Source organism: Urocampus carinirostris, chromosome 17, assembly GCF_059441175.1.
Source record: "Urocampus carinirostris isolate Australia breed hairy pipefish chromosome 17, RoL_Ucar_1.0, whole genome shotgun sequence".
Taxonomy (NCBI): Eukaryota; Metazoa; Chordata; class Actinopteri; order Syngnathiformes; family Syngnathidae; genus Urocampus; species Urocampus carinirostris.
The window spans coordinates 17,016,090-17,030,773 of NC_142365.1; the positions used below are offsets into that span (position 1 = coordinate 17,016,090).

Sequence of the window (14,684 nt, forward strand, 5' to 3'; positions counted from 1 at the left end):
CTCCGAATAACTTTAGCAAATAGTGATCGATTGAACTGATGATTGACACATCTTTTTCGGCCAATTGCAGGCCTTTAGCCTTTACCTCCGAATAACTTTAGCCAATAGTGACTGATTCAATGATCGACACATTGGTTAGGAAATGAAACGCCCGTATATAAATCCCAGCATACACCGCGGACTACTTTCGCGTTCGGGGGAAAATCTAGTCGGTGGCTGCTTTCATTAGTTGCAAGACTTTGCGACTTAATATTGATCCATATATAAGGCGCACTGTATTATAAGGCGCATGGTCAGCTTTTGAAAAAAAATAAGACTTTTAGGTGCGCCTTATAGTGCGGAAAATACGGTATGTTTACTCTGGAGTGCCATGCAGTTGCATACCAAGTTTCACAATTTCAATATCAATGACACTAAGGGCAATTATATTCTGTTCTGTTCTGTTCAGTTCAGTTAAGTTCCGTTCCATTCCGTTCTGTCCGATTCTATTCAAAACCATGAACAACAGTGCCCGCTGGTCAAAATAAAGAACTGGCAACGTATGAAATCTCATTTTCAGATGTCCGATATTAAAAAGAAAATAATCTTATCAACAAGAAATTTGAAAAACATTTTAGCAGAAATGGAGACGATAGCGTCAATTGTTTAACCAATAATTGTTACAATTTTACTTTTGTAGTACAGAATCTTTTGCACTATAAGGCGCAGCTGGTGGGGCACACATCTCATATATTCTCATATATAAGGTGCACTGGACTATAAAGTGGGTCAAAACCACGAGTGATATAGATGGCATCGGAAAAGGAAAATCATTTTATCTTATCTCACTATCACACTATTTTAATCATGGTGCCAGAAAGGAATGTTAGAGAATGGAGAAAACAGAAAAATGCCTGAAAGAGATAAACACAAAAAGCACAACAAAGGAGATAACTCTTTAGTGTACTGTATCTGATTAAATTGGCCTTTGCTTTTTAATACACATCTTCCATGACAACATTTTTGTTTTCCTTATTCTCTCACATTTGTTTCTGTCACTGTGAGTAAAAATAGTGTGATTATGAGATACAATCGAATTCCTTTTCTTATGCCATATGTACAACTGGTGGTCTGGTGCAGTGTTTTTCAACCAGTGTGCTGTGAGAACTTGGCTAGTGTGCATGAGAAATCAACCAATTTTATCTTTGCTAATTAACATTTGCCATTATTCAGTGTCTGATTTCTTCTAGTCATCAGCTGAGTAACTGTACAATTCTGCCAGGACCAGAACAGAAACAGGATCCAATTGCGTTGCGTTTCTCACAAGTTTTGTCAAAGAAAGTCAAGTCAAGTCAAGTCAAAGAAAAGAGGAAGGGCTGCGCCCACGATCCGGCGTTCGCTAAGCGCGGGAAGCAAGTCGTTCTCGTACTCGGATTGTGATCCAAACACGGAAGTGGATCTTCCGTAGTGAACGATGGCAGTGTCAAGGACAGAAAAACTGGTCGATAGCCGGGACAGGAGAGCAAAAACCTAGTCGGGGTCAGAAATGGGTCGTGAGCCGGGACGGGACAGGAGACGTGGTCGGGATCAAAAAAGGTTCGTAAGTCGGGATAGGAGAGTAAACGTGGTTGGGATCAAAAACGGGTGGTAACAGGAGACAGATGGGAGCAAAAACGGGACGGATAGGAGTCGGGGTCGAAAAAGGCTTGCCTAGTATACAATGAGGTTCGCAGACGGACTGACAACAGGGGATTTACTGGACCGGGTTCAAATAGTGACAGGGAGCCAATCAGGACCCGCGGCGGTTGGCGCTAAATGAGCGGGCAAGGCTGAGTTACATCAGTAATCATGACAAATTCATCCATATCAGTAGGTGGCAGCAGATTTCTATTTCTTCATTCCTTTTATATACTAATTATATGCTTATGTGTTAGTACAGGGGTATATATTTCATGAGAAATTATACGTTTAAAACTATGGTAGACACTTAAAAAAAAAGAGGCTACAATAATGGATTTTGAATTTGCAAGGAGAACAGGGTGAGAAGCCTTCAAATAAGTAAGTCCAACCTGCACTAAAGGCCTTCCACTAAGCTTTTTAATTTTAAGTTTAATTATGTACAATAAAAAATGTATAACGCATCAAAAAATGTAAAATATTTGCATGTGGTTTTAAGGATTTATTTTATATTATTATTCTCTGATTTTATAAAAAAAAAAAGAAAAAGATGGAGAGTAGTAAATATGCATCTTGCTGATAATTTTTGTTTATTTTAAATATTATTATCGCTATGTTTCTCATGTTTTTTGTTAGTTCCTAAAAAAATGAATTCCAAAATGACAACAACATTATATACCGAAATAAATAATAACATTTATTATCTACAAAATAAACAGAACTAACTAGAGATAATCCAAAAAAACATCTAACTATTGCAATTAACTTTGAAATATTTTTGAATGACGGCGTGCGTTTTGACTTCTAATAATAAACAAATGTGCCTCGTCTCAAAAAAGTGGTGCTCTCACTGCCGCAACACAGGTTTGATTCCCGTTGCGTACAATGCATTGATCAATCACAAATATGGTAGTATACAGTACGCACACGTATAAATACTGTATGTATTTCAAATCGTCTCCATTGTAATTTGCCATATCTAAGGCGCCTTATAGTTTGGAAATACATATTTCTGTAGCAGTATGCATTACTTTTTTTCTTTCTTTTTCTTTTTTTAAATTGAAGGTCCAGGAAAAGTAGTAACGAGGGAGTTGTTCCAACAAAGTAGTCGGCCTTTGACAGAAACGTTAGCTTTCATCTTTGCTATGTCAACTTGTTCTCCGTCTCCCTGTGTGGCTGTTTTTTTTTTTTTCCCTCTTTAGCCAGGTGGTTGCGCAATCACGTCTGGGTCCAGGACGTTTCCCAACGGAGTCGCATTTTCAACTCGAGCCTTTGCGTTATTTTTGCAAGCTTCCCCACGGAGCTTTATGGGGTTTTTTTTACAATCGGGTTCAGGTGAGAACGAAGAGGCGCTTGTCATCGGCTCGTCTTTGAGATCCTTCTATTTTTCTTTTCAGCTTCAGTCAGAGTTGAAACGTATATATCACATGGAATATTTTCCACGTGGCGAGCTCATTCTGCAATGACATATATATATATATAGATATATATATATATATATATATATATATATATATATATATATATATACACTTCTATAGAGTTTAGAAGCTTACTACTCCCTCAGAATCGCTGTAGTAGTATTTTTGCAGTATTTCCATTGTAGTATTCTCTTTGCATTACTTAAGTAACATTTTGAAGTATTCCCGTAGTCGTATTTTTGTTCTTTTTCCTTAGTGGTATTTCTGTATTGTAGTTTTATTGGAATAGTGTTATTGTTGTAATTCCATGGTAGTATTCTTCCAGTGTTTCTGTAATAGTGTTTTGTAATGTTATTTTAGTTGTATTTTTATAGGATTTCAGTAGTATTATGGGGGCATTTATGTGGTAATATATTTGGGGTATTTCTGTAGTATTCTTTTTCTTTTAAGAATGAAAGCAAAATATTATATTAGGTCACTGTTTGACATTTAGTTTTGTAGAGTTTTTGTAGTATTTCTGTTGAAGTATTTTTAAATTATTTCTGTCGTATTTTGTAGTGTTGCTGTAGTAGTGCTTTGCAGTATTTCCACTGTAGTATTCTTTGCATTACTGTAGTAATATTTTGAAGTATTCCCGTAGTAGTATTTTCGTACTATTTCTTTAGTGGTATTTCTGTATTATAGTTTTATTGGTATAGTATTATTGTTGTAATTCTAGGTAGTATTTGTGTAGTCTTTCTGTTATTGTGTTTTGTAGTGTTATTTTAGTTGTAGTTTGTAGGATTTCAGTAGTATATTGGGGGTATTTATGTAGTGTAATAGTATAACTGTAGTAGTATTTCAGTATTTTTTTTCTTTTCAGAATGAAAGCAAAGTATAATATTAGGTCCCTGTTTTCAAGCACCAAATTTGACAGTTTGTATAACTTTTGTAGTATTTTCGTAGAAGTATTTTTTATTTTTGTAGTATTACTGTAATCGTTTTTTTTAGTATTCCACTGTAGTATTCCACTGTAGTATTCTCTTTGTATTACTGTAGTCATATGTTGAAGTATTCCCCTGGTAGTATTTTTGTACTTTTTCTTTAGTGGTATTTCTGTATTATAGTTTTATTGGAATAGTAATATTGTTGTAATTCCATTGTAGTATTCTTCCAGTGTTTCTGTAGTAGTGTTTTCCACGGCTGGGCAAAAAAATGTGCAAAACTTTGTAGTTTGTTCACTCTAAGTCTCCATAATTTCTACTCATCCTTGTGCTTTTTTGTATTAGTTTTTGGTTGTACTACACCATGCAGCGACATCTAGTGTTCAAAAAATACACACTGTCCCTTCAACTTATCTCCGCTATTTTTTTTTCTTTTTTTTTGGCGCCAACCATTCCAAAGGGTTGAGTCAGCGCATAAACAAGTCGGCGAAATATTTATCTTTGCTTCTCCGACTCCTCCGGATTGTGTCAACAGAAACTCCAGAGAAAACACGCCAGCAAAGAAAAAAGAAAAAAAAAAGAAAAACACAATTTGCAGTTGACGACGTGTGAGCCACGCGTGTCAGAAACGTTATTTTTGTTTCATTCACTTAAGTCAGTGCTTCTCAATTATTTTCCGCCATGCCCTCCTTCGGATGAAGAAGACATCTTGTCCCCCAAGATTCCCCCCACCCCCGAAGTGCAACTACTTATTATACGTTATCTATAACATTTTGCTTGTATGCACAACTCAGTATCTTTAATAATCGTGTATTCCGGACTTTAAGTCTCTCCAGAATATAAGTCGCAGCAGCCCAAAAATGCATAATTGAGAAAGCACTTGGCACATACGTGTCATGAACCAGAACAGGAACAAGACCCAAATGCGTGATGTTCTCACACAAACGTTTTATTTTACGGGAAATGGGGAGTCGTGCATGTTAGGCATCGGTCTGGCGTGGAAAAACAGGAACGCAGAGATCGATGAGATCGATTACAATTGCCCGAGTTGATCTCGGACAGATAGGGTCAATACCGGACAGGACGAGACAGAAAGGATAGATAATGAATCAGGATATCGAAAATAAACAGGACAAACTAGGCGTGAACGAAAACTGGAGAAAATAATAAACAGGACAAAATAAATGCAAACAGAACTTGAAACCGAAATTAAACAGGACAAAATGAACAGGAACAATACCGGACAGGAAATACCAAAAGGAACAGGACCGAGTTGAAACCCACGTCTTGCGGGGTAGAAGTTCGTTGACGGGTTGACAAAGGAAGCAAGGGAGTAACGGATCAGAGTGCTGAGCTTAAAATAGACAGAAAGCCAATCTCTCAATGAGCTGTAACTGGCGCCACACGGGCAGGGCCAATTGGGCGCCATGGCAACTGTGACATATGTGGCTTTTTTGGGGAACATTATTTGATAAAATCCAACACCAAAAAAGTAAATCTCATTTTAAGAATCCATTTAAAATAAAAAAAGAACAACAGACTGAATAAGTTTGACAGTATACAAACGTTACATGATTGAAATGCCTGTTAATTTTAGTAAGAATGTAACCTATTAAGAGTTATTCAGGTAACTAGCATAAAGAACATATTTACTATTAGCGTTTAGCTTCACTCCAAATCGCTAAATCCAATGGAAGAGTCATCCTGGATATCACTTTTACAACTTCTCCAATTGGGACGATAAACCACTTCCTTCTTCCAGTTCAAAAAACGGCCCTCACTTGCACCAGACAACACAGTGCCATCTATTGGTCAAATATTACACATTCGGGCTTTAATGAATGCAGTTCTGCTTAATAAGCGATAATAAACCTTACAAAGACAACATGGCACCTGTTTACTCACAGCAGCTCAGACTATGCAGACTAAAACCAAAGATCATTTGTTTATTTTTTCAAATAAACAACACAAACTATTCTGTCAGAATCTTTCTTAGTTCTTTCCCTACTTGCAGTAAATTTTGTGGTGAATGGACTGCATTTCTAAGGCGCTTTAACCAGTCACTGAAGACCTCCCAAAGCGCCTTACAAATCACACTTACCCATTCACACACACTCACACACCAATAGTCAGCCACAATAGAAAACTCATAGAAATCCTGTGAAGTATGCTTAACCCCTCAACATTCTGCCGTGTCTTAAAAATCATGTCTTCACAGTGTCACCAGTTATTGAAATACGTCAGGCCACATATTGGAAAGCTTAAACTCTTTGGATCAAGATATGATGATCATTTCAAAATGTACTCATCAGAGAAACATCACAATCAGTCCGAGCACAATACCTGAAAACTATACATTTTGTATTTCGGTATAAAAGTGCAGTGAAATTCCATTCATGAAATGATACACAAACAGGGTCAGGTTGTATTCAAGAGAGTCCGGTGAATCCAATCGTGTAAAATATTTACTCCAAAACACACAATAATGCAAACAAATGAAATAAAAAAATCTGCCTTAAAGCATTCCTGCATCATTTGACAATCGTAATCAGTTTGTTTTGCATATTCAAATAATGTTTGACAAATTTGAACGCTGTAGATGTGAGTTTGGGAAGGTAATGACTTTAGGGAAGAAGCTGTTCCCCATTTTATCAGTTCCTGCTGTGATGCATCTGTAGAGCCTTCCAGAGTGTGTCAGGCGAAAGAGCTAGCCACCTGAATGTAACCTGTCCTTAATGATGTTTTGGGCTCTGCTATGACACTGAGTGGAGTAGATGTTCATCAGGGTAGGGAGAGGGCAGGCAATGACGTGCTCTGCTGCTTTCACTGTCCTCTGCAGCCTCCCCCTGTCTGCCACGATGCAGCTCCTGTACCATGTAGAAATGTAGTTAAGTCTCAGGGAATATCCAAAATGATAGGATTAATATTTTCTCCCCCCCCCTTTTGTTTCCTGTAGTAACCACAACGCTGTCACCGGGCTCGGGCCACGCCCGAAGATGCAACGAATCAGAGAAAGCCTTCTGTGTCAACGGCGGTGACTGTTACTTCATCCACGGCATCAACCGGCTTTCTTGCAAGTACGTTTTTCTTTTTTGTTCCTTTTTACCCGGTGCGTCTTGTCCTGCGGTTGGAAGAGCCCGCCCCCTTGTTGGGCGCCAACGTTTTGATTGGCAGCAAGCACTTGATTGCTCTTGTGCTTTTTTTCAGCAGCAGCAGCCTGGAGGAGGAAAACATGGCAGCCACCCTCCCCCCCACCTGTTGTGCACGCTTGTCCTTTTAAGTCTTGTATATTGTACGTGAGGGTGGGGGTAGATTGGGGTTGGGTTATCCTTTGAAATCCCAACGAGAGTTGTACTAGGGCACAAATATTTATGCTTGGTCTGTGGAGTGCTTGCTTACATTGGATGTCCTCAGACCCTGTGCCGCCAATCAAAGTCATTACTCAGTAGCAGGGGAAGATTTTTTTCATGGTTTTGGACTTTTTCTTGCAAGTGGCGCGACCTGCGTGCTCGCTTTGCGAAATGTTCACGAGAATGGAAAGTGAGCATTGTGGTTGTAACAAATGTACAGTATTTTAATAGTGGCCAGCTGAAATTACCTCTTAATCGCCGCCAAGTGTTTTTCTGGACCCATGTGCATACAGATAGATAGGATCACTGCTCTAAACAAGGATCGCGAGCAAGTAAGGTAGGGGTCTGTTACCATTGTGTGTGTCCAAGTAACAAAGGAAATTACGTGGTTTTGTGCATACATGTGAAAACGAACATTACTCTTCATGGGCATCTCAAGCAGGTGATGTAGCGGTCCATAAGGATTGTGTGTGTCGAAGTAGCAGGGCAGACTAGTCTACATGGGAATCGGGGCCAGATGACGTCAGGGTCCATAAGAATTGTGTGTCTCCAAGTAGACAGGAACACTACTCTTCCCTTGCATCATAAGAAGGTGAAGTCAGGGCCCATAACAGATGTGTGCGTCCAAGTAGCAAGGGATACTACTCTACAGGGGATTTGCGGGCTGGTGAAGCCGAGGTCCATAAAAATTGTGCGCGCCCAAGTAGCAAGGGACTCTACTTTACAAAGGCATCACAGGCAGAGTAAGTCGGGATCAATAACGATTGTGTGCGACTGAGTAGCAGAGAACACTACTTAACACAGCCATTGGAGGCAGGTGAAGGCGGGGCCCATAAAAATAGTATGTGTCCGAATACAAGGGAACACAACTCTACATAGGCATCGCAGGCAGATGAAGTCAGGTTCCATTGCGATTGTGAGCCTCCAAGTAGCAAGGAACACCACTTCAAAAAGCCATTGCAGGCAGCTGAAGACGGGGCCCATAAAAATGGTATGTGTGCGGATATCAGGAACAGTACCCTACGTGGGCAACATAGGCAGGTGAAGCCAGGGTCCATAACAATTACATGTGTTCAAATACAAAGGGATGCAATTCTGCATAGGCATCGCAGGTAGATGAAGTCGGGGTCCGTAGCAGTTGTGTCCCAACAAGTAGCAAGGAACACTACTTCACACAGCCATTGCAGGCGGGTGGAACGGGGCCCATAAAAATGGTATGTGTCCGAATGTCAGGAACAGTACTTTACATGGGCATCATAGGCAGGTGAAGTCAGGGTTCATAACAATTGCGTGTCTCCAAGTACAAAGGGATGCAACACTGCATAGGCATTGCAGGTAGATGAAGTCGGGTTCCGTAGCAGTTGTGTGCCAACAAGTAGCAAGGAACACTACTTCACACAGCCATTGCAGGCAAGTGAAGACGGGGCCCATAAAAATGGTATGTGTTCGAATATCAGGAACAGTACCAACTTGGGCATCATAGGCAGGTGAATCCAGGATCTATAACAATTGCGTGTGTCCAAGTACAAAGGGGTGCAACTCTGCATGGGCATCGCAGGCAGGTGAAGTCGGGTCCATAGCGATTGTGTGCCAACAAGTAGCAAGGAACAGTACCCTACATAGGTACACAGGTATCACAGACTGGTACATTTAGGGTCCGAAACAAATTTGTCCGTCCAGGTAGCAAGGGAGACCACATGGGCATCACTGGCAGGTCCATAACGATTGTGTGCTCCTTCCCAGATGTCCGGATGGATACTTTGGCCCGCGCTGCTCAAACACCGAACCTCTGCGCTTGCACATGCCCAATCCACACAAAAGTATGTTGACTTACCAGCGGATTCGTGCCGCGGACCCCGCCGAAACACGCTACTCCTCCGCGCACCCCCACCCCCCTCTTCTTCTGTCTCCTCCCCCTTTTCAGGTGAAGGCGCACGGGCGGGCCCATGCCGGGCGGTGTCACCCGCGGAACGGCTCGAACTTTGCTGTCCATCAGTCGGGTCCTTGGTCTAATTCTCTGCCTGTCTCTCTCTCTCTCTCCCACCCTCACCACATCCCCTTTCTGGCACACTCTTCCTCCACCCTTCCTCCTCCTCCTCCCTCTTTTTGTGGCTCTCAGGTGTCCAAATGACTTTACGGGTGATCGGTGTCAAACCTACGTAATGGCACGTTTCTACCGTACGTCGGCTTTCTATTCCGTCCGCTGGCATGTGCATGCGTCCATTTTTTTAGAAACGTTGATTTATCGTGTCTGCCTGACCCTTAAATTGTGAGATTCCCTTTTTAGTGTGTAGACAGTGTGCATGCTTTTGTAAAAGGTTAGCCGAATGAAAGACGCTACTAACAAAAAGGCAATTGTGTGGTTTTTTTTTTGGCCCCGTTTCCACAGAGCAGTCCAGTTCGCTTTTGTCTTGTCATCTAGGGTTCGTATGGGTGCTTGAAATCCTTGAGAATGCTTGAATTTTAATTTCATGTTTTCAAGATTTGAAAAGAGCTGGAATTTTGGCTGAAGTACTTTGTTTTTGTTGCCATGTTTCTTGGCAGTCTGATTCAAACGACTACCCATTAAAGAAGAAAAATAAAACACTTAAGTGAATAATAACTGCTGGTTTATTTGGATTTGTCAGTTTTTTGGGTTCTTTATCCCACTGGCAGCCTATGGATTGATTGACAATGGATTTCTTCTAGTAATATAACTGGGGATATTGGAAAAACGGCTTTTAAATTCCTTGAAAAATTAATTTACCAATGAAAAATGCGTACAGCGCCTAATCATCGCAATTGTTACTTAAATAAAGTCACCCCAGAAAAATAATTAATGTAAAATTTTCTCTTCCTTCCGAACTCTATTGAACTGGACTGCTCCGTTGGAAACGTGTTTGCTTGTTCTTGGTGTTTTTTTCCCATATTTGATCTGCTTCAGGAAAGGAAAGTCACAATGAACTGTAACATTTATATATTAGATTAGATTTAATTTATTGGTCCCTTTCGGGAAATTCAATTCCCTGATTACAGTACAGTGTATTACATTACTGAAAAAAACATCAGAATGACAAACATGGATGAAAGTGGGACCCTGAGGGCAGACTGATTCATGGGTCAATGGGGTCTGATGTATACAAAGGTAATTGCACAGGGGATCAGGCTTATACCGAAGGACAAAATGATTGGAAAAAATGCCATAAAATATAATCTGTTGTATTGTCATGGATGGAGAAAGCTCCTATTTTCGCTTAAAACATGAGTAAAAGTCGATTCAGCAAAATTGTGCCGTCTTTAATTTTCCGTTATAACCCTTTTTACAATATTCTTGAAATATCAAAAATATTTTTCTTTCACACACTGTAACTAGAAAAACCAAAACCAGGACCGGGTGATGCCAAACACAAGGTCTATAATTTTGTATTCCAAAATCTTCTGACCTCTTTGGCTGAAGGTTTTGGCGGGGGCAGTAAGAAACCTGCAGGAACGGCATCCCGTCCTCCAAACGTGGTCTGTTGGAGTAATTCTTTCGGAAATGTGCGTTTGGATACGAGCTCCGCATTCCGCAAAAGTTGGAAGTCATGTTTTGGGACTTGGAAGAGAAAACTTTGCAAAGTGGGAACAAAATGACCTCGCTCGGCATTGGCCAACCAGCCAACGCAACAAAAGCCGTGAGAACTTTCGCAGCAGGACTCCCAAAAAGGCCTTATGTAGCGGAATGTCCTATCCATAAAAAATAAAAAAAATAAAAAAACAATAAGAAAACAATGATCTAACAGGATTAGGGGGTTAGGGATGGTAGGTTAGGGTCAAGGAGTTAGGGGTAAGGGGTCAGGGTTTAGAGGGTTAAAGGGTTTTGGTTTGAGGTAAGGGGTTGAGGTTGAGGTTCAGGGTTGGGGTTCGGGTTTAGGGGTTAGCGTTCAGGGGGTTATGGTTAAGAGGATTAGGGTTAAGAGGATTAGGGTTAGAGGGGTCAGGGGTTAGGGATCAGGGTTAAGGTTAAGGGTGTAAAGTTTGGGTTTAGGGCTTAACACTCATGGTTAGGGTTAGGAGGTTAGAGCCCAGGGTAGCGCTAAGGTTTTGAGGGTTAAGAGGTTTGTGTTTCAGCTAAGTGGTTAGGGTTAAGGAATTAGAGTTCAGAGGTTAGGTTTCAGGTTCATGAGGTTCAGGGTCGAGGGGTTTGGGCTCAAAGGGTTTGGGTCAAGGGGGGTTAGGGTCAAGCCATTAGGGTCAAGAGGTTAAAGTCTTTTAAGATCCATTTGGGGAGTATAAGAAGAAACCGATGTGTTTTTTACATGACTGGAATTACAGCTAAATTTCAAGTCACCTGTTATAAATAGACATAGTAGTGAATAAATCTATTTTTAAAATGTCAAAAACATAATAATGTGAGAAAACTTTAAAATGAACATATTTTTTTTAAGGCCACTATTTCATTGATTCCAAATCCTAACAATGCTGCGGATGCACACACAAACACACACACACGCTTACAAATGACTTTTTGGAAAGTCAAAGATGATGGATGTCGCTGTTAGCTTTCCAAGTTAACTTTAAGACACTTTGGATCTTTTGCGTATCCCCTCTCGATTGTAAATCAGGTTTTCCTCCTGGAGGGCGCTCAGATGAGGCACGATTCCATCCCAAGTTATAAAGGGACGCTTCCTGCCTGCGGGGGTCGGCCTAGATGACTTAGCCTGCAGAGCAGAATCAACAAAAATGATACTTTTACACCAGCATTTTTTTTTTAATCATAGATAGAAACTAATAGAAATATATATATTTTTTTAAATCAAAATTTCTTTCAAATGTTGTTACATGAAAAAAGACAATTTCTTATCTTTTTATTCAATTTATTGAAATTTTACATTTTTAAAATTATGAACATTCCAAAAACTGAATAAAAATGACCCAAGAATGGAAATACATCTCTCTCACACAACAGCAACGATATCCAACTCTGGCTTCTGCAAATCCTACTATTCAATCAAAATTTAAAAGAAAAAGAGACTTAGAAAGCAAAGGGCAGGTGCTCTAGCACCACCTAGCGTATATCAGTCCTGCTACTGTCCAAATGATCAGCTTTCAATTTTTCATCTGTGTGCAGACTCAAAATTAAAGTGACGAGGCACAGTAAAAGCATGTTAGGATTTCTGTTGTAAATTAACAATGAGTTATTGTTAGCGTGTTGCATGCGTGTGTTGCTGATGTTGTTACTAACGGCAACAGGATTTGTGTGTGTGTGTGTGTCCGCCCGCTAAATGTTGAAAGGTGACTCTTGCATAACGTGCTTTTTCTTTCTGTGTCGTTCTTTTTCTTCCGACTTTCTGCCGCGGCCGGCAGATCATCTTGGGATTGAATTTATGGGTATGCCGACCACCTTCTCCTCAATGCATAGATACTAAAAAAAAGAAAGAAAACGATCTGAACATTCCATTATGCGTGCATCCATTCCGTCTTTGGTGTTACGTGCCCATCCATTAACCAATGACCCCGCTCCCCCTGTCACTGGTTAGAAAGCTTGCAAGTGATATACATGATTAACTTTGATGACGATGCTTCCTTCTTTCCATTCTTCCTTCCATCATTAAAGGTATTCTTAAATTCTTAAACATGCAGATTGGCGAAATTCTAAACGATTTTGGGTAACATTTCAGGCTAGTCAATCTTTTAATATGTGGTGAGCAGCCATTCTAACCGGGAAGAAAAAGCCACAACGGCTACAGCCATAAACGCAAATCCGTCTGGGAATAAACCGAGGGAAACAGCAATACCAGTGCTAACGCCAGGCTAGCCTATCAAAAGCCACGTTGGGAGGAGCCAGGCTAACCGGGAACAAAAACCGGCAACGGCTACAGCCATAAACACAAATCCGGCTGGAAATAAACCAAGGGACAAGGCAAAACCAGTACTAGCGTCAGGCTAGCCTTTCAAATGCCACTTGGGGAGCAGCCAGGCTAACTGGGAGCCAATGACAAAAAGTGTCAACGACTCTGGCAAAAAAACACCAAACCAGCTGTGAAAAAAAGAACACTGCGAAGCTGGAGCCAACGACATGCTAGCCGGTTCAAAAATTTGCGGTGATCCGCCAGGCTAACCGGAAACCAAAAATGAAAAGCATCTACAGCAATAAATGTAAAGCCAGCTGGGAGTAAACCAACCAAGGGAGACAACAAACCTGTGCTAACGCCAGGCTTTAAAAAAACGCGGTGTGCAGCCAGGCTAACCAGGAACCAACAATGACAAGCAGCAATGGTTACGGTGATGAACACGAAGCAGGCCAAGAACAAACCAAACGACACGGCAAACCAGCCACGCCAGCCAATCACACAACAAGCAATGGGTAGCCATTACTCCCTAACCAGGAGCTCTTGGCAGCCCTGACGCTAACGAGGAGCTAGCTGGACAAATTTGTACCTACAACGACACACACGGTGAAACGCACAAACTCAAACACTGATCACCAAAACTGCTGTCTGGCCTCACTGTTGTGTTAACGGGATTTATGTTGTGTTCCTTCATTGACATCACATCACAATTCTACAACAAACAAACCAGACAGGTTAACTTTGGAACTAAACTTCTCGGATCCCTCTGCGCCTAGAATATTTTGCAAGATATTTGCGTAATTGTGGGGAGGAACGCTATATGTTCTCTGCATAATCTGAGAAAAAAAATATATTTGGGAATACCTTTAACAAGCCTGATTCCTCATGTTTGGAGCTTCTGCCTTTCTTGCTTGCTTCTTTTTGCTTTTCTTTGCCCTCTGTCCCTTACTCTGTCATCGTGAAGATCAAAAAAACGTCAGTAGATGTTTGGAGGCATGAGCTTCTATTTTTGCAAACTGCTATTTGCGTCCTCACAGTTTCTCTCATCTTGGAGTTTTTCCAGAAAGGACTTAAAGTGGTTGAATATTCGAAACTGTCCCTTTAAGAATAAGGGCATAGCTGAGTAAAGAATTTCATGATTATTATTGAACAAATAAAAGGCATCCAAATATTTGAAACAGAATAAAATCAAATGGCTGGAAAAGCTCTTTTGGAATGTCAGAAATGTAAGGTGTTAAGGATATTATATCTACCCTCTGATGAGGATGAAGGAACACCTTCCCTTCAAGCTCACCGATACAATATCGATACCTTTTTTGCTTGGAAACTCATCATCATTGTATAATGTAACAATGTCAACAAGAAAACTAAAGTACCTTCCTTTGCACACTAATGTTAAGGTAAAGTCAATGATGCAAATGGAGTATACATTGTATATCATTGTCTCTGTTGCCATAGTGAAAGAGGATTTACAGGTTTACGTTAGGGTGGTCCTTATTTTTCGACTTTTGAAATTTCATGCTC

General features: G+C 40.6%; 1 protein-coding gene across 1 annotated transcript in view; it reads left to right on the forward strand.

The window, feature by feature from the left end:
* LOC148349376 (pro-neuregulin-2, membrane-bound isoform-like) overlaps positions 1-14,684 on the forward strand; it is a 143,209-nt gene that overhangs the window by 117,541 nt on the left and 10,984 nt on the right. Inside the window, exons 4-6 of the mRNA XM_088321370.1 lie at positions 6,957-7,077; positions 9,470-9,528; positions 12,676-12,699. Coding sequence (XP_088177496.1) covers positions 6,957-7,077; positions 9,470-9,528; positions 12,676-12,699 — 204 coding nt within the window. The remainder of the gene's footprint in view (positions 1-6,956; positions 7,078-9,469; positions 9,529-12,675; positions 12,700-14,684) is intronic.